Here is a 27,549-nt window from a genome sequence, read left to right as displayed (position 1 = left end):
TGTGTGTGTGTGTGTGTGCGCGTCCCCAGATAATGCCCTCTGTCATTACGAATATGGCGTCTCTTGCAGAAGGGTTTCACCAGTTTCAGGTTTTGCCTGCTTATTTACTGCCGGGTCAGACCCGGGACCAGAACAGACTGAATTCTGGGGGCGTTTCACAGGTAGGTTGTTCATGCAAATTTGACCTCGCGACTTGAATGGCTTTGAACGGCCCCTCCCATCTCCTTCCAAAGATGCACTGTAATAATCCCAGGTCAATTCTACCCCCAGAACATTACAACGAAAATAAAACACACATTTTAGGAATATTTTAGACTCTTTATTTACAGCATAACACAACCCATTACACCAACATCTCGTCATTGCCCAATCAGGTGACTTCTAGCCTGGTTCCGGATCTTTCTGTGCTGTGTTGCCAACTCCTGTGGTTACGGTCATGCAAATCAGCCCAGATCTGGAAGCGGCCTATGTGGCCACCGCTTTCCCCTTCATAGAGGACTTGGGTACCCGGCCCATCCACAGCCCCGGGGGGGCCACAGCGACACTCTAACCGACTCCACTCAGAGTCCCAATCACACCTGGATTTCAATTGGAATCATTTGTCTCCGAGTTTGACTGGTCCTGTCTGCAGGGCTACATTGGCACGCGGGTGTGTTGTTCTCCAATTTTGCCAGGCAAGCTCAGTCAAACTCCGCTCGACTGTTTCAAAGAACACTGGTAGTGTTTTACCCTGCGTCTCCTCTCCGCGCCCCCAGCATCAGGCGGTCAGAGTGGGCAGCCTGGTGGTGGAGGAGGACGTCTGCAGGGAGTGGATCTGGCCCTGGCTCTGGATCTCCAGCCTCAGTCTCTGGATCTCCCGGCGCTGCAGCTCTATGATGCGCTCCGCCTCCTCCTCGAAGTTCAGCCTGGCCACCTGGCCCGCCCCCTGCGTCCTCACGGAAGCCAGCACTACGGCAACATAAGGGTCACAAAGGGCAAAGGTTGTTAACGCCACAGAAAGACAGAGAGGTTGCAGGCACCAGGCAGTGTTTTTCCATGTTTTTAGTTTTCATCTGGACAAAGAAATAAGCACAGACACATCAATCTTGTCAGCTTGAACTGTTTTCCCCTTTTTTTGTGAGATACTTTTGTGAGTGAAGCATAGAAAAAGAGTGAATACCATTATGACATCACTGACTTGAATGGGGATGTTCTATTCATTCATATTTCTATGTCCGGTCACCTTTAAGGTCCGAGGAGCTCTGTTTCCTCTTGTTGACGCCCGCTTGGCTCTCGTAGTCATGGACCTGAGCTCTCACCAGGCGCAACTCCTGCCTCAGCTCATTGATCTCCTTTATCAGAGACACGTTCTCCTGGAAAAGACCAACATTTGGATCCACAAAAAAAACCATTGGAATTAAATTTGTGGAATGTGAAGTGCAAATCGAGAATGAGACTACATTTTCTGTTGTCAAACTGAATGTGGGATTTCTTCATTGTCTGGTTGAAAACTCTCTTTGGGAGTGTGACAAGAACCAAATTGGCTTGGTGAGATGTGACGGCTTTTACACTCTCCCGAACCTGCTGAGGAGTGGGTCCGTTGAGGCAAGAAACATAATCGCGAAATGGAAACGGAAAATGGACAGGCCGAAAACCTTGAGAAGAAGGGATGGTTTGCTTCACGGTACCATATTCAACACAACCCCGGCGGCCAGGTCCAATGTCTGGTTGGCACAAAGGCTTTTCAAATGCAGTCTTTCTCGCCCACCTTCATGATCTTGACCTTCTGTGTGCGGTGGACCTCGCTGTCTTTGGCCAGCTTCCTCTTCAGGGACGCCACGTTCTTCTCAAGGTGTTCCCTCTGGCGGCTGTACTCCCTCTGGATATCTGCATCCACACCCACAATGTCCACCTCAACACACACACACACACAAACACAAACACACTCATCAAACTTAATTTCCTCTATATAGCACATCTCGCAAGAAAATGTTTCCCACTGTGCTTTACAAATTAAAAAAGGATTAAGAGCAGAATGTTTCTACATAAATGTACAGGAAAAGAAAACACTCAAACACAAGTGTTCATTGTGGCAGCGCGTGTATGTAATTAATGTGGAGTGCCCATTCATCCAAACACGTCATCTCAACGCATCCAACCAATCTGTGTTAAGGGTTTCTGTGAGCCAGCTTCTGGAGCAGCACTTGTCTTTGTACGTGGTGTGTGTGTGTGTGTGTCCACTCATCTCACCACGTCACTCTGCTGGACGTAGCGGTCGTATAGCTCACGGATGCCGTCCTTGAGTTGTTTGGGCTCCTGCATGAAGCCCACACAGTTGTGTAGGTCTGACTTGAACCTGCGAACAAAGGCCTCCAAGTCCTTGACCTGGATGGAGAACCAGAGACCACGATGAAGGCTCCTCTAATAATCTTTTTTATTTGAATGACTGCACTTCTTTTCTATCTTTTTGGGGCATTTCTATGCAACGAATTAGAATACAGAACCTTCCTATGACAAGTAATCTCATCTTCTATCAGTAATCTCATTTTCTATAAGTAATCTCATCTTCCATAAGTAATCTTTTCTTCTATTAGTATTCTCATCTTCTATTAGTAATCTCATCTTCCATTAGTAATGCCATTTTTTATTAGTGTTCTCATATTTGTGTCATGGTACGGTGAGCAGCAGCGCCACTGTTCCATACCCCCTCAGTTCCCAACACATACGAACACATCCCGGACTTGTTTTGTCACATGTCTTAATCGTGCACACCAGGTCCCTATCTACTCGTTTGTAAGTGTTTAAATGTTTCCCCTCTGCTCCCCACAGTGTGGATCATTGTTATTTGCTGGCGAATGCAAGTGCCGTATACCCGTTACCTGCATTCGTTTTGCTGCTTTAGTCAGCCCTTTTCTTTCATAGTGTTTTGTTTGTGCTCAGTGTTACTTTTGTTTAAATTAAAAAGACCCACACCGACTACCTCTGCCTGCACCTGGGTCCTTGCTCCTGCAACACACCGCATTCATTACAGAATGATCCACCTAAACCGGAACCAGCAGGCGGTCCCTCCAGAGAGGGTTTATACCTGGAGGGGTGATTGGGGGTCTGACTCCCTCTCCTCTGACGACGAGGAGACGGTGTACGGGAGAGTGGAGGAGGATCCCCTTGAGGAGCAAGGCTGGGAGTTGCCCCAAGAAGAGTTTGGGGGGTCACTGTGGGGCATGGACCAATGGGGGGTGGTAAAGCCCCTCACTCAGGAACAGGAGGAGCTAGTTAAAGGGCTCCTGCAGGATGCAGGAAGGACGAGACGCAGGAGGGGAGGCCGGAGGAAGAGGAGGGCGAGGTGCCCAACGCCCGGTCCGTGGTCCCCTCCTGAGGAGGAGTGGCCTCTGCCGCCTGAGCCTGAGGAGGAGTGGCCTCTGCCGCCTGAGCCTGAGGAGGAGTGGCCTCTGCCGCCTGAGCCCGAAGAGGAGTGGCCTGCACTGCCTGAGCTTGCCGGGGTCTGGTCGCCGCCGCCTGCCGAAGTCTGGCCGCCACTGCCCTCTCCTGGTCCGGCCGCCCCGTCGGCTCAGGCGGCTACCGACCCTCCGTCGGCTCAGGCGGCTACCGACCCTCCGTCGGCTCAGGCGGCTACCGACCCTCCGTCGGCTCAGGCGGCTACCGACCCTCCGTCGGCTCAGGCGGCTACCGACCCTCCGTCGGCTCAGGCGGCTACCGACCCTCCGTCGGCTCAGGCGGCTACCGACCCTCCGTCGGCTCAGGCGGCTACCGACCCTCCGCGCCACAGCGCCCTCCACTGGCTCGGCTGCCCCGTCGGCTCTGCCGGCTACTGACCCTCTTCCGGCTCTCCCGGATCCTGATCCTCTGCCGGCTCCTGGTCCTCCGCTGGTTCCGCCTCCCCAGCATGTCCCGACGGCTCCGCCGCCCTGGTTAGTCTCGGCTGTTCCGCCCCCTCTGCGGGTTTGTGCCGGTGGGGGTTCTGTGCTGCCCTGCCCCCTCTCCCTTGTGCCGGGGTGCTACTGTCATGGTACGGTGAGCAGCAGCACCACTGTTCCATACCCCCTCAGTTCCCAACACATACGAACACATCCCGGGCTTGTTTTGTCACATGTCTTAATCGTGCACACCAGGTCCCTATCTACTCGTTTGTAAGTGTTTAAATGTTTCCCCTCTGCTCCCCACAGCGTGGATCATTGTTATTGTTGTTTGCTGGCGAATGCAAGTACCGTATACCCGTTACCTGCATTCGTTTTGCTGCTTTAGTCAGCCCTTTTCTTTCATAGTGTTTTGTTTGTGCTCTGTGTTACTTTTGTTTAAATTAAAAAGACCCACACCGACTACCTCTGCCTGCACCTGGTTCCTTGCTCCCGCAACACACCGCATTCATTACAATTTGATTATTTCTATGGTTGCATTATCATGAGGGAACCTGCAAGTAAGCTTTTAGAAATTGTATCCCTTTAAAATAACAAACTATAAAACAAACAAAAACTATTAAAGATGAACATATAGACTTAATTTCACAGGTTCACAGACAAAATCCATTTGTACCCGTTGCAATTACATTGATAACCGATTTACAATAGCAATAAGGCACTGCAGGGGCTTATAGAATCTCCCGCCCTCTCCCTCCCACTCTCTCCCTCCCACCCTCTCCCCCATCCCTCTCACCCTCTGCATCTCCTTGTGCATCTCCTTGTCCGTGGCTTTCAGTTTCAGCTTTAGCTCAGCGGTGTTTAGCTCCAGCTGGGTGTTTTTCTTGTGGAACCGGTCCAGCTCTCCCTCCATCTGTGACAACACACACAGACAGATCAGAAACACACACGGACAGATCAGAAACACACACGGACAGATCAGAAACACACACGGACAGATCAGACAACACACACGGACAGATCAGACAACACACACGGACAGATCAGACAACACACACGGACAGATCACACAACACACACGGACAGATCACACAACACACACGGACAGATCAGACCACACACACGGACAGATCAGACAACACACACGGACAGATCAGACAACACACACGGACAGATCACACAACACACACGGACAGATCACACAACACACACGGACAGATCACACAACACACACGGACAGATCAGAAACACACACGGACAGATCACGCAACACACACAGACAGATCAGAAACACACACGGACAGATCAGAAACACACACGGACAGATCAGAAACACACACGGACAGATCAGACCACACACACGGACAGATCACACAACACACACGGACAGATCAGAAACACACACGGACAGATCACACAACACACACGGACAGATCAGAAACACACACGGACAGATCACACAACACACACGGACAGATCAGACAACACACACGGACAGATCACACAACACACACGGACAGATCACGCAACACACACGGACAGATCACGCAACACACACGGACAGATCAGTCAGACAGTTCCAATCAGTGCTAAATGAAATGGCTTTGATATTGCCCTCACGCGTGATACTGTGTTACTGAATGATTGGAGAGGCCATTTCTCTGAGGAGAGTGTGACTTCAACTGAAGTGTGGGGTGGTGTTGCAGACATAAAGTGGACCGGGTAATCAGTCTCAATGAGCTGTGATTGTGGACCTCTTGGCCAGATAAACAAGTTCAATGATAGAGAAAATGTAGGAGGATTGAGCTGTGCCAAATAATTCTAACATAATAAAAATATGTATATTGTATAGGAAATATATGCCAGCATATTATAATAAGAAATGCCAGAGATGCTTTCATCCAAGGTGACGTACAGAAATGCGCAAATACATTTATTGTACAGGTTGTCCCGGGTACTGAACTTGCTACCTGCCCTTGCAAGCACCATCCTCTGCCAACGGGGCAACGGGCGACCGGTAAGAGGACTTGAGATGGACCAATCTGTCTGCGTGACTCACCTCGAGGATCTGCTCTTTCATTTCCTTGATATCGTTCTCCCGGGGCTCGATCTGTTTCTTCAGCTCTTTGATCTTGTAGTCCAGGACAAACTTAAACTTCTCCAGCTCCTGGTTCTTCTTTTTCAGATCATAGATTCTCTTCTCCTGCAAAGGGGTAAAAGTCTTTTTCAAGAAATAGCTGTGTAATTCTTACTCCATGCAACTGCATGTACTACAATACCCATAATGCTTTGCAACATTCCCAACATGTTCCAGATTACAATTCGCAAAAAGCCAATAGTCAACCGTACACGGATCATAGGTCATCTTTAATGCAGCAAACCATTCAAACAATATCTCAAGCCGAAAACCAAAACACTATAGTATATGTTAAATTTCCTGAATCCCATTCAGACTCAACGTGTCATTTCCTGTATCCCATTCAGACTCAACGTGTCATTTCCTGTATCCCATTCAGACTCAACATGTCATTTCCTGGATCTCGTTCAGGCCCAACATGTCATTTCCTGGATCTTGTTCAGGCCCAACATGTAATTTTCTGGATCTCGTTCCTGTAACATGTTATTTCCTGGATCTCATTCAGGCCCACAATGTCATTTCCTGGATCTCGTTCCTGTAACATGTTATTTCCTGGATCTCATTCAGGCCCACAATGTCATTTCCTGGATCTCGTTAAAGCCCAACATGTAATTTCCATGTCATTCTCTAACACTGCCCTAGTCCAGTGTTTCAGCACCCGTACCCACCCAATCACGCCTGGCTACATCTGCCTGTCACCCACCTTGTCCTGGATGGTCTCATCCCTCTCCTTGGACTCCTTCTTCAGATCCATAATGTCCTTCTCCAGGGCCTTGATGAAGCCCTGAAGCTTCTGCAGCTCCACCCTCAGCTTGTCAATCTCCATGTTGCGCTCGTCTATCTCCCTCTGCAGGCTGCTGAACTGCCAGGCCAGAGAGAGGAACGGACCAGGTGAGACGGGATGACGGGATGACATGTTTCGATGACCGGCGAAGTTGCCCACATATTCTAGAGTTGAAACCCACCTTCTTCTTCATGACCCCCGTCTCTCCCTTGAGACGCAGGCTGACCTCCTTCTCTTCCCGTAGTTTCCTCTCATACTTGATGCGGATGTTGTGGACCTCCCGGTCCCAGTCTTCCTCCATCTGCTTCTTGGTCTCGTCAAACTCCCTGACCTGCTGCCTGGACTCGTCCTGACACTGACACACACACACACACACACACACTATCAAAACTAAGATACTCTTAAAGAGGGACTGAACTCACTCATTTCGGTCTTTCCGGCCTCCTCATGTGGAACTTGAAGAAGCCACAAGTCAGTTCTGTTTGGTATTTGCCATAGCCTACCGCTGAATGTTCCTCTTCACATTTACAAACTGCCCCATGACAGCTGAAGACAGACAGCTGTCCTACTGTACCTCGTCCTCAGTTGTCCCCTAGACACCCAAAGTCACCCCGCCCCCAAGCCCTCCCTCGTGCCCTGCCCCCAGTTCCACTCCCCCCCCCAACTCACATGGCTCAGCAGGTGCGTCTTCTCCTGGAGCTGGGCCTGGTAGAAGAGGGTGATGTCCTGCAAAGCCTGCTCCCTGGTCTCCTCGAGGGCCTGCAGCTGCCCGTCGTGGCCCTCCTGCATGCGCTGGCACTTCAGCTGCAGCTCCTGGTACTTCTGGTACTCCAGCATTAGCTTCTGATTGCCAGTCGACTCTGGAGGGAACGAGACGACGGACTTGGCTGAGGGCTACCACACTGAGCAATGTGCGCTTACTGCTGCTGAGCAGCGTGGTTTTGTTTCATCTGGCTGTCTGTAATTGCAATTCACTGTTCGTAAGGCATTGTGGATGAGAGCTAAATGACAGAATAACAGACGTCTCTCAAGGGTTTACATTCAGGTCCTGCCGTACGGATTCTGAGGGAGTTGATGGGGCTGTTGCTCTGTTTTCCTTCCCTATTGGAACTGTTGCTGTTATTTTATAGTGTCTGTGAGAATTAATAATAAACTGACAAAAGAAATGTGAAGACTCAAGTGGTTTTAAAATGCTTTACAAGAACAACCCTCAGAATATGTTTTGTCTAATTTTTCTTTCAGAAAATGGCACTCAAGTGTTTTCAATTTACTTCATTTTTCAAAATTCTCTTACCTAAATCTTGCTGTTCTTTGAAGTGCTTCTCCACAAGCTCTCCCATTGACGCCTGGTGGGCCAACTCCTGCTTCTCCTTCTCAGTATTCAGGACCTATGGGCACAACAGATCAGACCTGGGTTCAAAAACTGTTTGAGAAAAGTATTTGCTGTAACCTTCCTGGACTGCTAGATAGGTGGGGTTGATAACTCAGAGACTTTTCCATTGGTTCCAATGAAACGGGGAACCTCAGTTGTCTATAATGTCTATATTTGCACAAGCAATGTTCCTGGACCCTGAAAGAAGGTTTTCTCAAAAAACAGGCTGTTAACTGTTGACATACAGTTTAAACAGTTTTAAGGTTATATTTAGTCCAACAAAGTACAGAATTTTACATATTTTCTTCGTCATTCAACTTTTGAACAGGAACCTTCATGTAAGAACTTTACTGTGTGGTTTGCTTTACGTATTTTATGCATAAGACCATTAAAAAGGTGAAACTTCAGTAAATAGTCTCGTTTGTCTGCGAGTAGTGAATCATCTTTAACAAGTTACTTGAATAACAAAGCAAAAAAGTATAACGCACTTTGGAGCAATTTGTGTCTCCCAGCGTGCAGCTGTATTTTGTCTGGCTAGATGCTCATAAGAAACCAATATTTGATTGGAAACCAAATTTATGGGGATGTAGTTGATGGTTTGTGCACACACGGGAGCATGCACAGGAGCATGCACGGGAGCATGCACGGGAGCACGCGGGAGCACGCACACGCATGTCAGGCGTCAATGAAACACTGGGCAAGTGCTACCTGGTACTTGGTCTTCAGGGACTCCATCTGCTGCATGAACTTCTCAGACAGCTCCTTGATCTTCTCGTTGTGGTTCATGTCCTTCAGGCGTAGCTGATACTCGTTCTCCATCTTCAGTTCCTCCACGCGCGTCTTCAGCTCCAACATGACCTGGTTCTGTGACAGCAGAGGAGGTGCTCAACCTGTATTCAGTCAAATTGAAAGAGCTGCTCCCACGCCAGAATATCGAAGCCACGGCAAAGTGTGTGTGTGTGTGTGTGTGTAAAACTGCAGAAAGTTTCCATTCACAATTCACTAAGTTGCTGCAAAATTTGAAAATTTAGGGCGGGGTCAGAGAGGAGCAACCACATACCGAACATGAAGACAACACTGTATGTAAACCTACAAACTGCATGGAACTCAAATCATGGGAAGCCACAAGAAAAATCAGACGTAAAACAAAACATGGTTTAGAAAATGTTTTCCCAGTTGTCTCTTCCGTACATCTCCATCGGAGACAGCTGGTCGGTCGTGGCCAGTACCTTCTCTTCCAGGTCTGACTTGGTGATGAGGATCTCCTCGGCGTACGTGACGTCCTTGTCCCTCTTCAAACCCCGGCCTTCCTTGTCAATGATCTTCCAGACGAGCAGACAGCCGTCCTCAGACACTGTCAGCAGGAATTGGTCGTCAAACGTGATCACCATCTGAGTGGGAACAGCAGAACAGGGCCACGTTTCTCAGGTACAAAACGGAAAAAGACCGGCGAAGGTCGGTATCCAATCGGAGGTTTTGTCCGGAACAATACAATATTTATTGTTTTTGTCTGTTCTTTCTTCTACATGATGGATGAAAGGATTAGGAAGATGTGAACAGAAACAAAAGGGTGATGAACGTCAAAAGATGAAAGCTGAAAAACACTGTGTGTTGATTTGACTGTTTTTTTAACTTGTAAAGCGAGAAAGTCCTTGCTTGGTCTGACGCCTGCTTTGTCAAATTTGATGCAACAGTACAAACAGAATCCCACAGTTACGCCACCACACACCCACCTTGGTTACAGCCCCAGCGTGGGCCTGGTACTCGATCCAGTCTTTCTGGATGGATAGGGGGTACTTGATGGCCCGGACGGTCCCGATGGCGGTCCCAGCGAAGAGCACCCTGCCCGAGCGCGACACAGCGATGCTGGTGTAGGCCACATCATCGGCTGCCACCTCCCTAAGGATCTGCACACAGTTGAGGACCATGTCAGAAACAAGCCACAGTGTCATTAAAAAAATACAGTCATCGACAAATATCTATGTTTCATTGAGCCGAGTTGAAGCGAAGATGTGGTCTAATGTATGACCGTTGATACTATTAGCTGACTCAGCATCATGCCATGGCACTGGGAGGAGGTTGTAACACTGATGGATAGCGACAATGGGGTCCGCTTCATTTAAACTGAAGCATTAGGCGGTCCATATACCCTAGTAATATCCTGGATATAATGTTAGCCAACCTATACATACAGCTCCGGGGAAAAATTAAGAGACCACTGCACCTTTTTCTTTCCTTTCCAAAAATGTTGAAAAGGAAAGTTTTGAGTGAGGAACAGAAGCGATTAATTTGCAGTAGTCTTTTAATTTTAACCCTCCTGTTCCTCACTGAAAACTTTTTTGGAAAGGAAAGACAAAGGTGCAGTGGTCTCTTAATTTTTTCCAGAGGTGTAGTTCCAAGGCTCAATGAGAGAAAGCTGGGACTTGATTAACCAAACATTTTTCTTTTCCCTGTAACCCAGTTACAGTCATTCCAGCACAAGACCATAACCTCCGTCCCACCTGACAATCCTGGATCTCCTTCAGGGTGCGGTCAGTTCCCACGGCAAAGATGGACTTGCCGTCTGACGAGATGGCAACGCCCGTGTAGCTGCATGACTTCAGAACACTCTCCGACTCACGCTTGCTGTTCAGGGTGTTCCACTCGTACACCGCGCCATCCATCCCGCACGACACCAGGCGACTGTCGTCAGCGCTCCACACGACAGACCGCACCTGGCGAACAAAGAAACAATCTCACCCCTTTTTCCCCCACGTGATAACCTTTTTCGTAACATGTTCATTCTGCAGCCGTCGTGTGGATCGGAGTTACAGTACGACACACTCAGCGCTTCTGTTCTCCTGGCATAACAGCCGCCGGCACAGCTACCTTTCCGTTGTGACCTTTCAGGTTCATAAGGTTCTCAAACGTTGTTGTGGAGTAGATGTGGATGACGTTTCCGTTGACAGCTGCAAACATGTGCCCGCCATAGCTGAACGCACACTAAGGAGAAAAATAAATTGCTTTTGTTTTTTACCGTCTCTTCGTGCCACAATAACATCATTCATTTATTATTATTTAATCATTTATAATATTAATTTGGTCAACACTCAAGTTTAATTTCACAGGGAGTGCTTGTAATACACACACAGACAAATGAACCAAACCCCTACCCTCAAACACTCACTATGCCCAACCCTAACCCAACATCCCTGAACCCCCTTAGTTCTTCCTCACACAGCCCCCCAAAACCCTTCAAAACACACACACACACACACCCACACACACACACCCACACACACACACACACACCCACACACACACACACACACACACACCCTTCCCCCACCTCTCGGCAGCCCCGCACAGTGAACTCCTTGAAGGACCTGACATCATCGATGAGCAGGTTCATGAGGCGCAGTTTGTCCGAGAAGCCCACCAGGATGAAGAGGCCAGAGGGGTGCAGGGAAACACTGTAGGCCTCCTCCTGGAACTCCTTGTACAGCTCAAGAACACTGACGCAGGCCGGAGAAAATATATTTCTATTAGCGTTCATACAACACTGGCATTAGGATTAAAGACACTGGCATTAGGATTAAATAAACTGGCATTATATTAAAGTTAATACAGATTTAGAACTAACGTCAAAAACATACTGTCGTTTTTTAACTTAAACATCATGCAATTTCAACATTAAGCTGTTGTTGATGGCAACGCGCCAGTAGATGGAAGTCATTTCTGCTGTAAATCAATTTATTGTGAATCATGTTTTGGAACCTTAAAGGGCAATTTACAGTAAAATTTGTAACAACTGGATGTAGATTTCTTAAGTTAGAATTTGTCCCACAGATAAATAAATCTATTTATATCTACTCTAGAGACAATAGATTGAAAAATTTAAAAACCGTTGGCCTTTCCTTTCAATAAGGTGAATTCACACAGTGAACTGACATTCCAATTACGGTATTTTGTTTTCCCCCCGGAGAAAAGCAATTGGATGAACTCCTACTTGGTGTCGAAGTTCCAGACGCGTACAGAGTGGTCCAGGGAGCAGGTCGCCACCAGGGGCTTACGAATGCAGGTGGACAGGCCCGTGATGGAGTTGGAGTGGAAGGAGTGGGACAGGAACTCAAAGTGGGCTTCCTCCCCCTGGTGGAGTGGAGGGTTAATGGAGGTGTAACAGACCTCAACACGCTTCTACGTGTGTGAGCCAATTCTCTACTGTTCTGCAGAAGGTGTGAACACCGACTCAATTAAGTCACGGAAAGAGTGCAAAAGTGCACGGCACGTGGGGAGGGAGTAGTGGAGGGGAGGTGCTGTGGTAAAAATAGGGAGCCCAGTGTCCTCTCCATTCAATATAGGGCTCTCAACTACCATATAGGACATGACCTAACCTGGACCTAACCTGGACCTAACCTGGACCTATTCTGGACCTAACCTGGACCTAACCTGGACCTATTCTGGACCTAACCTGGACCTAACCTGGACCTAACCTGGACCTATTCTGGACCTAACCTGGACCTAACCTGGACCTAATCCAAACATGAGCATGATCTATGCTAAACCAAACCTGGACCTGATCCTGCTGAAGGCATGAAAACGTGACCATGATCTAGGCTAAACCAAACCTGGACATAATCCTGGCCATGACAACCAGCTCCTCACCTTGCTCATCTCAGCGGAGGACAGGGTGATGCAGTAGAGCTGTCCCTTATCGGTGCTGGTGACCAGCGTCTCTTCTGAGGGGCTAACACACAGGGTTACTATCTCCTGCTGCGCTGCCTGGCTGGGCTCATTGCTGCACGGGTCCACTGGAATCTAACACACACACACACACACATATGCACACACACACACATATGCATGCATGTAACCTCACACAGATGCATTAACATAATGCGCATATTAATGGTGTACATACTGTTGTAAATAAATGCAAATGCACATTTCAAATGAATTCAGACCATCATTAACACGTCCTGTTTTGTATATTAAATTGTGGGAGAATTGTGGCAGAATTACAGTCAGTCACATTATGTTACGATTTCATATTGTACCAATTACATATTATATTTACACATTATGATCTGTGTCTAGTGGCTTTGATTGTTCTTCCTGAAAGCCATTAGTCTACCTTATCTTAAAGATAACTGTGCCCGTCTCTCAGAATATATTCAAACAAAGATGAAGGTGTACTTTATTGAGGAGAGAAGTCATTATCCTGATAGTTTACTACATTCTTGTTTTCTTATTACTAGCGGTTGTTGATCTTTGCGCTTTAGCCCCTCCTGTAGGGAGTGAACGTCCCAGGAGACAGTTCTGGGGCTCGACAAGGCTGTGGAAAACACGTGTCTCATGGAAGTTCTGACAAATAAGAACTGTTACCCGATAATGTATTCTTCTTCTCCTTGAAATGTCTGGAACTCATTTATAAAAGGAGAATTGTTCTTCAGTGCATTAGAGGAGCTTCAGTAGCCACCAGCTTTCTCCCATTTATATTGATTCATGTAACCCCATCAAAGAATTCAGCTATGCTCCGTAATTAGGACGTCCTGTTATATCTCCCATGTCAGTGTCGCCTGGCCCTTACCTTTATCTCCCTTGTCTTCCTGTAGTTGTCCTTCTCCTCAGTCTTCTCAAAGAGACACACGGTCCCCGGGCCGGCCGAGCAGACAAAGCCCTTGGAGTAGGCCGTGATGGCTGTCACCCTGGGCGCGCGGACCTGTGCGGCTGACCCCTCTGCTTCGGACCCCTCTGGCTTCCTCCCGTCCAGTTGTCTGGGCCGTGACAGGGACAGACGTTAGGCACGCACTACATTTCTTTTTTTTGACTAGGAGAAGACAGTCTGATCAACTGCGTAACACTTTGCCAAACCAAAATAGTGCCAAAATAACTATGAATAATATAGGTGGTTTGGTAAAATGCATCTAAAACTAAAATATGATTAAAAGAGCATATCCTGGGCAGGTTAATGAATGTGCTGGGGTCACTATTCTTATTTGTTTTTATTTATTTTGTATAAACTGGTGCCCCAGCGGACCAGAACAAATTCCTAGTTCGTTCTGAAACTTCCTTGGCAAATAAAACTCTTCCTGATTCTGACTGATTAAGCCCTATGTGGGAACAACTGGTGTAATTCCATGAACACATGACTTGCTTGACTGACTGATTAATCGATCGACCGTTTGATTGGTCACGTCGCCTCCCGTCTGACCTGTCCCGCTCCGGCGCGGCGGGCCTGGAGGTGACGCTCATCTCCCAGCGCAGGTCACCTGACTCAAACGCCAGCAGCCGACCCGTCTCGGTCCCGGCCAGGATGCGCTCCTCCGACAGCCAGGCGTGGCACAGTATGTTCTGGGACTCCGTCTTGAGAATGTTGGACTGCTTCAGGACGCCCTCCGTGTAGCGGAAGAGCTTGAAAACACCACTGCCGCTCACGCAGACCTGGGTGTTGTCCTGAGGGTTGAAGCTGACCTGGGAGATAACAACAGGGGGCGGAGGTGATGAGATTGAGGGTCCGTAATGTAGTTCCATTATGTTCATTGTGTGCTTGTGTGTATGTGTGTGTACATGTGAGCACATTGACAGTGTGATCGTCTCAAACATACCCATAAGAAATGCACACAGTTCCCCATTATGCCACTTTTTCATTTTATTGTTTTTGTTTATCTTTTATTTAAGTAGATAGATAATACAGAGACTAAGCTCTTTGACAAGTGAGCCCTGGCCAAGATAAAACCCCATACTGAATAAACATGGGGCCTACCTCAAATGTCCTGTTCCCAGACCTGCCCTCTCTTCCCTGACTTGTATACCTCACCCACCTGGCTGATGGGGTTGGTGGGGCCTGTTGTCCTGACAGAGGCCATGACCTTCTGCTTCTCCCACATCCAGTAGAACAGGGTCCAGTCAGGGGCTCCCGCCTGCCCGATCAGGTACTTGGAGTCGGGCGAGAAGGCCATACACACGAACTCCAACACCGAGACGTCCCCCCCGCTCAGCACCTTCCTCTTCCGGCTCTGCTCGTGCTGTAGGTCGAACACAGTGATGGTGCCCTTCTCACCGCGCTCCGACACGGCCAGGTAGCGGCGGTTGGTGCTGATGGCCAGAGCCAGCATGCCCTGGCTTTTCTCTGTGCCTACGCGGAACACACGTTAGGGCATTACTAAAGACTGTAACAGGACGCACGTATTCGTGGTGAGGTATTTGTCAGTCTTTGTAAACGTTAATTTAACCTGGCAAGCTAGCTACAGTAAACGCAGGGGTTTTTACTATATTACGTGTACACGAGAATATAATATGGAATATAACAAAGCTAGCTACCAGGGACTGTTTAGTGTTGTAACTTGGGAGCAATTACAGTACCTGGAATGAACCTCTGCCATCTCTGGTCAATGTTGTAGCGCACACAGTTATTTCCACATGGAAAGATGACAGTCTGCTCATCGAAGTAGCAAAGATTATTGATCACTCCAGTGCGCAAACCAAAGATGTAGTGAGACTGGGCTACAATCGAAGACATACTTCAGTTGTACGTTATATTTGAACCAACTTTAAGCCTGTCTGTACTGTAAGGCAAAACGCACCGAACAAGTTTCTCGCAAAGCTAACATTAAATGCTTAAAAATTCAGAGCCACCCACTCGCGTCCATTGTCACTGACGTGATCCGTACTTGAAACTTAATAGCGATAAATGAGTAGCTCCCAAGTTATCCACGGTGGGAACGTTTATGGACCTGCATCTTTCTAAAAGTTAGTCGTTTTCTTGCGTCGTGTTTGTCGAGAGTTCGTCCGGTGTGTATGTGGTTACCAAGGATACATGAAGCCTGAACGATACCATAGTAACCACAGGGGATGTCACGCAGAACTGGACCACTAGGTGTCGCCAAAATACTGAACATTCTCAAAAATGCGAGTGAATTGGCGTTTCTGTCATATCCGACTAGAATTCGCAACCGCGTAGGTTAGAGTACGCAAAGGCTGAAGTACGCAAGTTCAGCCTTCCGGTGGCTCATTGGAAGATTTGTCAATATTTGTTCAATGTTTATTTAAATTAAAACTACTTTCTACTTGTGATGTGTTGGATGTCATGCTTGAGACAAAAAAAATAATAATTGTGCTTGATTCTTTCAGCTTTCTGCTCATCTCATTGCGAAACCTTCGACACATAATTTTAACATTAGGAATATTCCTAGTGACATCACCAGTTGCTGTAAGGAGTGTGTCTTAAGTAACCATCTAAACACATCTGAAGCCGATCTGATTATTGACACTGGTCGGGTTATCCAGGAAATGTAGAGACGCGTATTTACGTGCCAGAATGAATGCTTTCCCCGGCCATGAACTGCTTCCCCCCGCAACCATTAGTACCCCCCCCCCTCCCCCCAAACCCGCGTGGTGCTCGTTAATTGCATCGCCCTCCGCGAGACCCTAGTCCTCAAGCCGGAATCGAACCGGGTCTCGCAATCACAACACTAACTGCCAGGCGAAGCCTTTACTATACAATTAATGTTAATTAACCCTAATGGATTTTCTTAACCCTGAGTAAAATGGCCATAGGAAGCTCAGACAGTCATTGGTATCGGCTGTACTTCACCAAACAAAATGTAATATTTTTTTAATCACATTTATTTTTACATTAATTGAATGTCAGTAGGGATTTAGAGCTAAAACATTTTCTGTCTAAAATTTGTACAATTGCATATTATTTTCATTCTAAGGGCCACATAAGGTTGTGTCCATTGAACCTGCAATTTCCGTTAATCTAATTGGTCAACACATACATACATACATATACACATACATATACACACCGACACACACGCACAAACACAAAGTGCCTAAAGCGGCACTCGAATGTTTGCAAGAATGGACAATCTCTAGATAAATATATCTACAAGTCCCTCTTCATAACACTTTCATCCATTTTATTGGACTAAATCAAAATGGTCGATTGAAAAGTGCTGTGGGAAATACATACATCTGTATTAATATTCATGAACACATTGATTTCGGTTTTGTTGTTAATTGACTTATCCACCCACCAGCTCTATTTGAAGTCTGAGAAATATGGCGGTTTCATATTTCTTTATTTTCTCACAGTATTGAAGGTAGATGTAATGTAAAATGCTTTTCTGAATTAGGCTCAATTCATTATTTAATGAATTGATTCTGGGAGAAACTACAACTACAAGATCAGGAAATGTTTTGTTAATTTTAAAAGTTTCTTCCTAACTCATAGGTAGGCATTGGCAATGTATTCGTCATCTTCATTCTTTCTCCAACTAGTGAAAAGTCCTTATTTTTTGGCCTTGGTGTGACAGTGATTTAATTTAGATTTTCTGCACTTTCTAAGAGTCAATGTCATACAAAGGAATTTGAAGTGTTTGACTGGTCTGACCGTCGTCTGAGTCACAACAAGCCCCATTAGAGAGATTTTAGTGCAAATTATTTTACTGATTTGTACATTACAATACAAACCACATCAAATCACAGGCCATTGGCAAATTGCAAATCAAAAGTCGTTATGAACAGCTAATGACAGAAAACAGATTTTTGTTTAAAATATTTATTTAATGAACAATGTAACCAACTGTGAACATGGAACAGCTTGAATAAGGAATTAACTGATTGCACAAGAACAGATGTGTTCCTGGAGGTAACAGATAAGACTGAGCCACATCACTTGTAATTCAAGGTGATACTTGTAATTTAACATATTGTTTAATGAAAATACAAATACGCGATTGTATTTGAATATTTAAATATTTAAAAATAGAACTTAACATAAAAAAATAACATAATATAGTTTCACACTTCTATTTAGATATAGTTTGGGATATACATTAGTGCAAATCAAAGTCCACCAAATTGTCACATATTTATATTTGTCCAGAAATGAAACAGCTTGTTTTTTGTGTTACAGCTGTAGTACAGTGAGAACTGAAACCCTGGCATACTGAACTGCCATACAGAATGTATAATCGTAAACAGAAGAAGAGACTGAAGGCTTTGGTGCCGTGTAATTGCACAACAGAAAGGGTCAAGATTATTGTTCTCAAGTGGATAAATATATTTTTGGTTTTAAAGGCAGTCAGGATGCCATGAACAGTATGCAGTGTTTGATCTCTGTCCTCACACAGTGTTCTGTGAAGAGGCCAGGGAACAAGAGTTCTTTTCCAGGGAGTTGCCCTCTGATCCATGGCTGTTGTGGAGATTCCCATCTGTAACAGGAGTTGGTTAATCAAAGGGCAAGCACTAAGAGCCACAGAAGCCAAATATCAAGAATTTGGCGGTAGTTACGATTTACTGATGCTGTGCGGTCGGTTAGGCCCATAATCTCGGCAAGAAACAGAATACTATATTTGGTAAGACATTTAAAAAACAACTAGTTACTATTGAAGCGCTCCATGGTTTTGTGGTCATTGGTTATTCGCTACAATATGCCCTCTGCAGAGAGTCAGAGGCAGAGCAAATGACAGGTTTCTCTTGAAGTCAGGCATGCCACCAACGCAACTGACCCCAGGTAGCTACAGTGGGGTCTAGATAGCCACAGGTGCCGTATCTTAACTTCATCATCTTGCTGGTTCAGGTATGTTTTTTGAAAGTATAAAAAGGATTCTAGTTTTACCTAACGATAGTGTATAAATGTATATGAATAATAATCAACGTGAAAACAGAAGATGCCTCGGCAGTACCTGGCCCATGATCCCTGCCCTGAGGTACAGAAGACTGGGGCGGATGTGTCCTGGGAACTAGCTCCTCTGAGTAGCCTCGCAGACGAATGCCACAGCCAGGCAGGTGGGGGCTGAAGAAAGGCCCCCGGCCCTCCTGGGTACAGAGCAGTGAATAATGTCAGGCGGTTCGAATGTTATCATTGGATTGAATGGGCGTTATCAGTGATTATCAGCCTCATAGATATGGGTCAGAAGGGGCCTACTAGCCTACTGGTAGGCTCAGAAGGCTCCTTATCATCCATTCGCATGGTTAATTTAGTATTTAGATAATTTAGTATTGACAAAGTTATCACAGTTTAAAGGCCATTTTAATGGTCTTACCTGTAGACTTACCCTAACCCTAACCGTAACCCATTTTAATGGTCTTACCTGTAGCAGCGACCTGAATTCGTCTGGGATTGGATCTGGAGTCTTCTCGTGTGTTTATCCGTGATTAACCATGCGAATGGCTGATAACAGCCTTCTGAGCCTACCAGTAGGCGTAGCAGGCTCCTTCTGACCCATATCTATGAGGCTGATAGCCACTGATAATGCCCATTCAATCCAATGATAACATTCGAACCGGGTGATAATGTACACATTTATTGTTTTCAAAATGGAAATTGGTTTCTTTCTATATTTACTATATATATTTTTTTCATATATAAAACTGTTGTGCGGGGTCTTAGAATGTCGCCCTACATCAGCTCTATTCGAATAAAAGACCTCAGGCCAGATCAGGACCGTTTGTCCTTTTACAATGGCCCTTTGATTTGAATTCAGAACATTAATACAACTTTACTACCACATTTGACAAAAGAAACCCCCACAAAAATCGAATTATTTCAATATAATCCAAAGGTGAATCAACTTAATCTTATCAACATCTAGCTGGCAAGAATGCTTGTTTGGTAGCGTGGTTACTTATAACCGTGTTTATGGGCCATAAGCAGAGGCGTCTCTAGGTTCACAATACACTCGGGGCTTAGCCCCCAATGACCCATTTGGTCTATTTGAGATCCGGGGCTATTCATAAAAGATCCGCGGCTATAGCCCGGATCGTCCAAGGTTAACGACGCCAATGGCAATGAGTAATAGAGATGCGCGGTTTGTTAAGCATGTAAGGTAGACCCCTCCCTCTCTAAGCTAATCAACTTACAACAATGTTTCATAATTGAAATAAAAATGTTGTCAAAACAAAAAAAAGTAATACAAATACAATACAAATCATTATACTAGATTGGCTGTCTTTTAAGCTTTCGACTATACTATCGACTTGGTTCTATTTTAATTATAATGGTTTTGATCTTACGTGGGCAGGACCATACTCTGGTGTATAGTGCATGGATCCAGGTCTCGGAAATTGAGCAAAGCCCATTGGACCATGGCTGTCCTTGAATGACCCCGGTGGTGGCAGCGCCATGTTCACCAGAATGGCCGGGCAAGGTGCATAGCCATTCGGGAAGCCGGAGTAAAACTTGAAATGGTAAGGCACTATGTCCCTGGAGAACATATCTCTCTCTCCGACCTCCGCAATAACATAGTCGCTGGGAAAATGTGAGCCGCCTGTGCGTAGGAGAAAAGTATATTTGTTAATGTAAATTCTAGTCATAAATAAAATAAATGTTTACAAGTGACACAAAAACAAAACTTTTGCAACACTATGAAATGTACAATATTCCAAGAATTCATAAAAGGCGCGAAATCTAAGCTAATATATTCCTAGACGAACTATGCTAGTTAGCTAACAATTTATAAACGAAACATGAATACATGTATTTTTAAATTAGGGTTTTCATATAGCAATACATATGCGTGTATTCAGTAAACGTATTGTATATTAAAACGACTCACTTCGACTCATCGCAGAAGGCGTATCCGGAGTTCCACTCCATGGCGCCCCGTAAAGAGCATCGTCTCCTCGGTGATCGCCTCCAGGGGTTGACTTTCTCCGCGGATCGTGGGAACTTTCCGGGGCTATTACCGTGGGGACTTCCAACTCTGCATACGTTCTACCGTCTGCTTCTTTAATACGTCCTTTTGGCATCTTAATTACCGACTCTGTACGGCCAACCGGACCAGGCGATACGTCTCCAGATGTGCTAGGCAGATGCACGCTTTCCTCCCGGCCGCTCATATGGCCATGGGCCGCATCATCACCCGGCCTTGACTGCGTTACATTTGGACGTGCTAATTCCTCTTTACTCGTTTTTTTAATCTTCCTATGAATTGCCATTATTTTTGTTCTCTCTGCAATCAAAGAACATTTCCAGCAGCTGCATCGAATAAATTGACAATGGCCAGAATGTCCTTTCAACTGAACGATGAATCCATGATTTCGGCACCTGGCACACTTCGGGTTTCGCGGACTTTTAAGCGGTTTGGCAATCTTTGACATGAGGAATTCTATAGCGATCATGGGACGAGAAAGCTGCTGAAGCTGAACCAAAATCTCCAAGGTTTTTCAACGTTTTATAGATTTTGCGGCTAGTTAAACCAGGATTGTCAATCAACTTGAGCTGTCAGTCTAGACTGAGTGGAGTCTCAACGGAATAATTCAACTTCAACCGCGCCGTGCCACGTGACGTGAAACCTTGTATCTTTTTTGGCGTGGGAAAGCACTGGTCCAAGACCTTGGCCAATAATCGGCTAAAATTACAAATTTTCCGTGTGTGCCTCATTCATATAGATGTATATGGTGTGATTTTGACATTCTTGTGGAAATATGCCTATACGTGTTTTAACGATTGTACCTTATCAAGCGTGCTGATTTTGCGCGACTAATACGATGTCTTATTTGGATTTATACCCGAACAAAGACCTACAGTATACAATGGGGAAGCAGGAACTTACATAGTGTCTGTGATTAGGGAAAACAGGTACCGGCGATAATTAACGAAAACAGGTGCGGGAGGGTGTGTTGGATAACTGTGGGATAACATTTCTGAAGGGGATTTTTTTTTTTTTTTACAAGTGCATATCTCATCACTGGCGTAGCCAGGCTGGTGCAAGCTGTTTTTACAGGGCACCCTCTCCAGACGAAAAATTATGAAGCGGTATATAAGCATATAAAGCCAATCCTGACGTACGTATTACTGTCATAACCGGGACAGGTGCACCCGCATCTCCTGCACCCGCACCCGCATCTCCTGCACCCCCACCCGCATCTCCTGCACCCCCACCCGCATCTCCTGCACCCCCACCCGCATCTCCTGCACCCCCACCCGCATCTCCTGCACCCCCACCCGCATCTCCTGCACCCCCACCCGCCGCTGTATCTAATTAATATATCATCTGCTGTGTTTATGGGGAAACAAAACTGGGGGCACAGTTTCTCGGTGGGCAAAGCCCTTTTTTCTGCTTTTATATGTATTTATTATGTACACCACTAATTATAGTAAGTATTTGTGGTAAGATTTTACGCGAGGGGAATTGGCCTAATTCATGAAAAAAACATAAAATCAACTCAACAACACTTCCAACTATTTAAATTTGTGCAAACTCCCATCAATTTGATGCCAAAACATTGACAACAAAGTAACATAGTGATATACTAACATATACTAACATTTTCACTTAGGGGTGTGCTTGCTTTTGTTGCCAGCGGTTTAGACATTAATGGTTGTGTGTTGTGTTATTTTGAGGGGACAGCAAATTTACATTGTTATACAAACTGTACACTGTGAGGGGTGTACTCACTTTTGTGAGATACTGTATATATATATAAAGTATATTTCATGCTCATATTAAACACCAATTGTATTCACATAGATAATATAAAACTATTTTGTAATTTTTTTACATTTTAAATCATCTTATTATTTAATTTACTCATACATCTGATGAGGTCTCGTGGTCACAAGGGTCAGAGATAGTTAATTAGTGTACATAAAATATGAATACAAAAAATCCTTGACTCTGGCAGTTTACAGGTAAACTAAAAACACTTTCTTTAATATCACCTCTGTTTGCAACCCATAGCTACACCATCTACACACATTTGTCTCCATAAAATAGACTGTTAATTTCCTGATAACGAGGAGTCTTCGACACGGAAACCTTATCAGGTTTGAATTGATGTCCTAATGAGATGGGCAGTCAGCCCCGGCTTGTGCCCATGTTGAATGTGTTGCCCAGGTGATGAGGAAGAAGAGGTTGTGATTGACGATGATGTCACTCAAAGGCTAAATACGGTTGGTTGCACAGCATGCCACCATGTCGCCCCAAATCAGTCAGTTCAGGTGCACCCCCCCCACCCCACACCCCCCCGCCCCCGGCTCGGGGCTGAGACTGTGTGAGACAATCCCAAAACCGCTGAACAGAATCTAAGCGCGTGTAACGTATACAGAGCTGTGTTTGCAAGACGTGAGCTACTGTGGCATGCATGTAGAACGCTGTTGTATACGCCACAGAAATAAAAACAAGGCGCCAAACTATAACCTATATGAGTATGATGACAAAACTGAAAGGCTCTGCGGTGTACCCCAACTGAAAGCCACTGTTCCAGCGGTGCTTTATGAGTATGCTGCTGTTATGGAGTCATACAGTGTCATGTAGAATCATACAGTGTCATTCAGAGTCATACAGTGTCATGTGGAATCATACAGAGTCATACAGTGTCATGTAGAATCATTCAGATTCATACAGTGTCATGGGGAATCATACAGAGTCATACAGTGTCATACAGTGTCATGTGGAATCATACAGAGTCATACAGTGTCATACAGAGTCATACAGTGTCATACAGTGTCATGTGGAATCATACAGAGTCATAAACCATGACATTTCAATATGAAAATATTCTGTAAACATGGAAATAATTATTCAGGCTATGATGACAAGATAAAACCTTCTCTACACCCAAAAAACTATGTTGCAGACGTTCTACTGGGTTCAATCGATCCGGTTTATTTTAGAAAGATGAAATCAACGGTGCCGGAGTCTGGTGTAGCGGTCTGAGCTCCCGATCAAATATGTCCCCCGACGACAAGGGTGTTGAGCCCTGCCTCGACAGAGCGTCTGGGCCCTTAGTGTCTGCATACGTGTCTGCATACCTGTCTGCCTAGCAACAACAAACAAACAAACAAACAAACAAGAAAAAGATTAAATTGTCCACCAAGATATTCAAACATTCAGACCACCGCGTCAAAGAATACCTCCTCGTCAGGAATAAATGTAAATGTTTGTTGACTTTCATAGCCAGGTTTTAATGCCATGTTAATGCCAAAAGAGAAATGTTTGTTTCCTTACTCAAACCTCACGCTGTACTGAATTGTTTCTCGTGACTGAGTTTGACATCACATGTTATAAAGTGTGCAACGTGGGGTTGAATATATTCTGCTGGCTAAGACAGGGGGTCGGAATACACTGGGGACCCTCTCATAACATACCTTAGGGAATATTTATGCATGGGACACCAACGCCCTTTGCCAATACTAGTACCTGGATACCCTACCCTGGATACAATAGTCGTAAGAAAGTCTGACAGGACCAATCAACCCTCTGACTTTCCGCCCGCCCTCCAGCCCGCGAACATATTCACGGCGTGGGACGAAGATGGCTCTGCTCAGACATGCCTTAAGGTACCTTAAGGTACATTGTTGTGATGTTGTTCGTGCATAGCTGACGAAGAGGTGCGCTTAATGCTCAATGTACTCGATGTGCTGTACATCAGGAGGGCAGCACGTGAACGAGAGACAGTGCGGCGCCTATGGGCAGTACCACCTGTACCATCAGCAATTCGCCTTGTTAGCTAACCCCATGTTAGCTGCTAGAGTCTTAGAATTGTAGCCTACTAAATATTTTAGAACACAATAATTAGAAGCTGACATGATATGCTGCCTGAATGTACTCTTATACTGCTTTTATAGCAATGTATTGTTCCAAACATATCCATGCCTCTATGCGTTATGCAGAAGTACAACAGACATGACAAAAATTGTTTTAATCAGCAATGAAATACAAAGTGCTGAAAACTAATTGGCGCACTATTTAAAAAGATGGAGAATATGCTATGAAGGACAGAAATACTGCGATCTTTGTGCAGGTATATTGTAAAAGAACACCCTGATATGCCACTCTATGAATTTATCACCGCCATCACTACTGGATATAAGACGACAGATGCAGAGTAACTAATTGGCAACGCAGGCGAGACCACCCACGACCGTCAAGTCTCACAGTGTCGTTAGAAAGAGACTTGCATTTTCATTATAACTCCAGCCTCCCCTGCCACTAAACACGACAGATATGCCATTTCAAAGCAGAAAGTTATAATTCTTTTGCACGTCAGATGCTGTAATACTAGACTAGATATTGGGTTAACACAGCAATACTTTAGTTCAGGTCCAGTGCCTTGTTTTGGGCTAATCTATTTCCCAGATTTTTGGCTTTTCCGCCTCTGAGTGTCTAAACTAGCTCATACTATGTAGCTACAGACCAGTCTTCAGATCCCTCTCCTTGGTTGCTACATAAAAATGAATTTTGTAGAGCCATTTAGCACATCTTCCCATCTGGAAGTTCTACATTGCTGCAATCGATTTACAAAAGTCTTTCACTCTCTCTGTCTCGCTCTTACGCTCATTCTCTCTTGTTCTCTGTGTCTATCAATCTGTTTTCACTCAAGGACACACTCTCGCTTACACACACGCACACACACACGCACGCACCCACACACACACACACACACACACATATAAAAGCACTGTGATGAAGTTTGCCTCCTGCTTAATCCTGACTGTGCCAAATGCATTTTCATTCAGTCCTGATTAACTATCTGCAGCAAATCGGCTGAAAACTCAATTCCATCTTTTCTTTTATCTTCAGTAGATGAGATTCCAGATTGATCTAGTTAATTTCATCTTCTTAAACATTGCAAGTGTTTTCAGAACATTTTGCTATTAAGGATTCTTATTTGTGCTCGGCCCATTAATGTTGTTACATCAGTGGGTTTACTAGTCCTGAATGCTAGTCTTAATTATAATATTCGGGTATACTTTTACACATTTTCTCATCCAAGCTTTGCCTGTGGTGTTCACATGCCGATCACACAACCAAGCAATACAAGAATCCTTGAAGGGAGAAACATTGAAGCTGTAACAATGCTCTTCTGTTTTGGCCAAAAGCTTAGAAATGGGTGTGAAAAAAGTGATAACCTACCAATGCAGGTATGCCAGTATAAGGTCTGCCAACTCAGGGGTATGAACATTTGTAGTCTTGAGCATGCTATGGAGGTGACAGTGTTTGTGTAAGTCCACAATGAGAGCCAACGGTGGGGTTGTGTTGACAACAGTTAAATTAAAATCACTAGCCATTTACAAGTGACACTCTTCAAGAATCAGTGGGTATTATACATCACATTTGGACCTTGTTGTTTTTTGTAATTGTTTTTTATTCATGAAAACATGAACAGTGGCCACGCCACTGTTCACGTTTGTCTGAGCATGATTGCGTGACATTATCAGTGTTTTATTGGTCATGTAATTATAGGGACGGTTGACTGACATGCTTTCTTTGTATTTCTCACAAGTCAGGGCAGCAGATTCCTCTTGACCATAGCTCTGTGGGAACGCCTAATCAGTGACATTCAGGCCTCCAGTTTTTGCTTCTGCCGACGAGAGCAGTGTTGTTCAATTCACTTAGCACTCTGCTTTACTCGGTTCTGTTTTCTGTAACATTAGAACTTGTCTGTCCTCCCTGTCTTCTACCCTGATCTGTAGTAAAATCTTATTGTTTGAAATACCCAGAGGCCTTTCATCTAAAGAATACTCAAGTTAATGGGATATTTCATCCAAAAACAGTTTTATAGCATTTTGTTAATTAGTCCACTAATAATGCAAAGTGAATTCCCATGTGACTTTGTTTCTCTGTACTTAAAGTGCTCTGCCTTCAAAGAAACGAGTGCTGACCTGCAGACCAAATAAAACAAAACAAAAACTAATCAGAGTAACATGCATTAATCATTTTCTAAGATATAAGATATAATAAGGTACCTGATAGAGCTCTCAGAATAAAAGGGGGTTAATAACTACAATGTTTTCTGTTATTACGATTAAGTGAAGCCCTAGTTATTATTGTAACCCTAACCCTAACCCTATGTCCTGCAGAATTCTTTGCCTGTTGTAGGAAACTGTCTTAATTTAAAATTCCACATCTGAGGTAAACATCCATTACTCATTAGACTCAATAATTCAAATGAACTGGCACCAGAATAAAGACACTTGGCTGGCTACTTGTCTGCTTCCAGGGTCTATTGACGTCATCTCTATTGATGCAACATTCTCTTTGACATCCCTGTTTTTTCATCCATCAATGAGGAACAGTTATCTGGTCAAGGGCAGACGAGTGTCACCATTTTATCAACGCATTTGAGCTGTTCACTTTCAGACCGCAATGCCTTCAACAAGCCGATTCCATGGAGAGACTACTGTCTGCTGGTTTCTGTTCTCCTTCCAATTTGGGACCTATACAACCAGGTGAGGGGCGATCCTAACTAAACAGTCAATATACAAGATCGAACAAAATCGTACTAGATCGAAAACTTGAAGACATGGGGAACCAGTTTGATGCCGGTTCTTTAACAGACTGGAACATAATATGTCAGAGAACCCAAATTCATTTTACTGTGGATTACATTCCTGGTCTGGCAAACAGGCTTAAATTAAGATACTGCGCCTATTGTAAATAGCCTACGTCCAGTAAGATTTCTC

General features: G+C 45.0%; 2 protein-coding genes across 2 annotated transcripts; both read right to left on the bottom strand.

Annotated features, from left to right (window-relative positions):
- Positions 1–324: 324 nt before the first annotated feature.
- cfap57 (cilia and flagella associated protein 57) lies at positions 325–15,917 on the bottom strand. The gene is made up of 22 exons (XM_010894700.3): positions 15,492–15,917; positions 14,951–15,264; positions 14,341–14,600; positions 13,717–13,903; positions 12,792–12,944; positions 12,136–12,275; positions 11,476–11,641; positions 11,016–11,129; positions 10,649–10,861; positions 9,881–10,054; positions 9,377–9,538; positions 8,856–9,011; positions 8,070–8,163; positions 7,445–7,635; positions 6,957–7,130; positions 6,695–6,853; positions 5,914–6,057; positions 4,651–4,767; positions 2,230–2,364; positions 1,748–1,891; positions 1,223–1,352; positions 325–948 (listed from the first exon to the last, which is right to left on the bottom strand). The coding sequence occupies exons 1-22, from the start codon at positions 15,646–15,648 to the stop codon at positions 758–760; spliced, it is 3,675 nt and encodes a 1,224-aa protein (XP_010893002.1). The 5' UTR covers positions 15,649–15,917; the 3' UTR covers positions 325–757.
- Positions 15,918–17,721: 1,804 nt separating this feature from the next.
- LOC109615173 (doublesex and mab-3 related transcription factor 3, truncated-like) lies at positions 17,722–21,305 on the bottom strand. Its single transcript, XM_020043785.3, has 4 exons — positions 20,696–21,305; positions 20,154–20,407; positions 18,824–18,956; positions 17,722–18,349 (listed from the first exon to the last, which is right to left on the bottom strand). The coding sequence occupies exons 1-4, from the start codon at positions 21,258–21,260 to the stop codon at positions 18,261–18,263; spliced, it is 1,041 nt and encodes a 346-aa protein (XP_019899344.2). The 5' UTR covers positions 21,261–21,305; the 3' UTR covers positions 17,722–18,260.
- Between the last annotated feature and the right edge of the window lie 6,244 nt (positions 21,306–27,549).

The sequence above is a fragment of the Esox lucius genome, chromosome 3, assembly GCF_011004845.1.
Source record: "Esox lucius isolate fEsoLuc1 chromosome 3, fEsoLuc1.pri, whole genome shotgun sequence".
NCBI classification, from domain to species: Eukaryota; Metazoa; Chordata; class Actinopteri; order Esociformes; family Esocidae; genus Esox; species Esox lucius.
The sequence above is the reverse complement of the archived record's forward strand: the minus strand, read 5'-3'. Positions and strand labels throughout refer to the sequence as shown.

Bases quoted from the DNA above. Each gene is read 5' to 3' on its own strand.
- cfap57 (XM_010894700.3), bottom strand. From the start codon at position 15,648: ATGTCTTCGATTGTAGCCCAGTCTCACTACATCTTTGGTTTGCGCACT. The intron at 10,055-10,648 runs GTGGGACGGAGG...AACTGTGTGCAG, and splicing joins AGGAGATCCAGGATTGTCAG to ATCCTTAGGGAGGTGGCAGC. The intron at 1,892-2,229 runs GTGAGATGAGTG...GTGTGTGTTGAG, and splicing joins ACGTCCAGCAGAGTGACGTG to GTGGACATTGTGGGTGTGGA.
- LOC109615173 (XM_020043785.3), bottom strand. From the start codon at position 21,260: ATGATCGCTATAGAATTCCTCATGTCAAAGATTGCCAAACCGCTTAAA. The intron at 18,957-20,153 runs GTAAGATCAAAA...CTCTGTACCCAG, and splicing joins CAGAGTATGGTCCTGCCCAC to GAGGGCCGGGGGCCTTTCTT. The intron at 18,350-18,823 runs GTACTGCCGAGG...CTCCTGTTACAG, and splicing joins GGGCAGGGATCATGGGCCAG to ATGGGAATCTCCACAACAGC.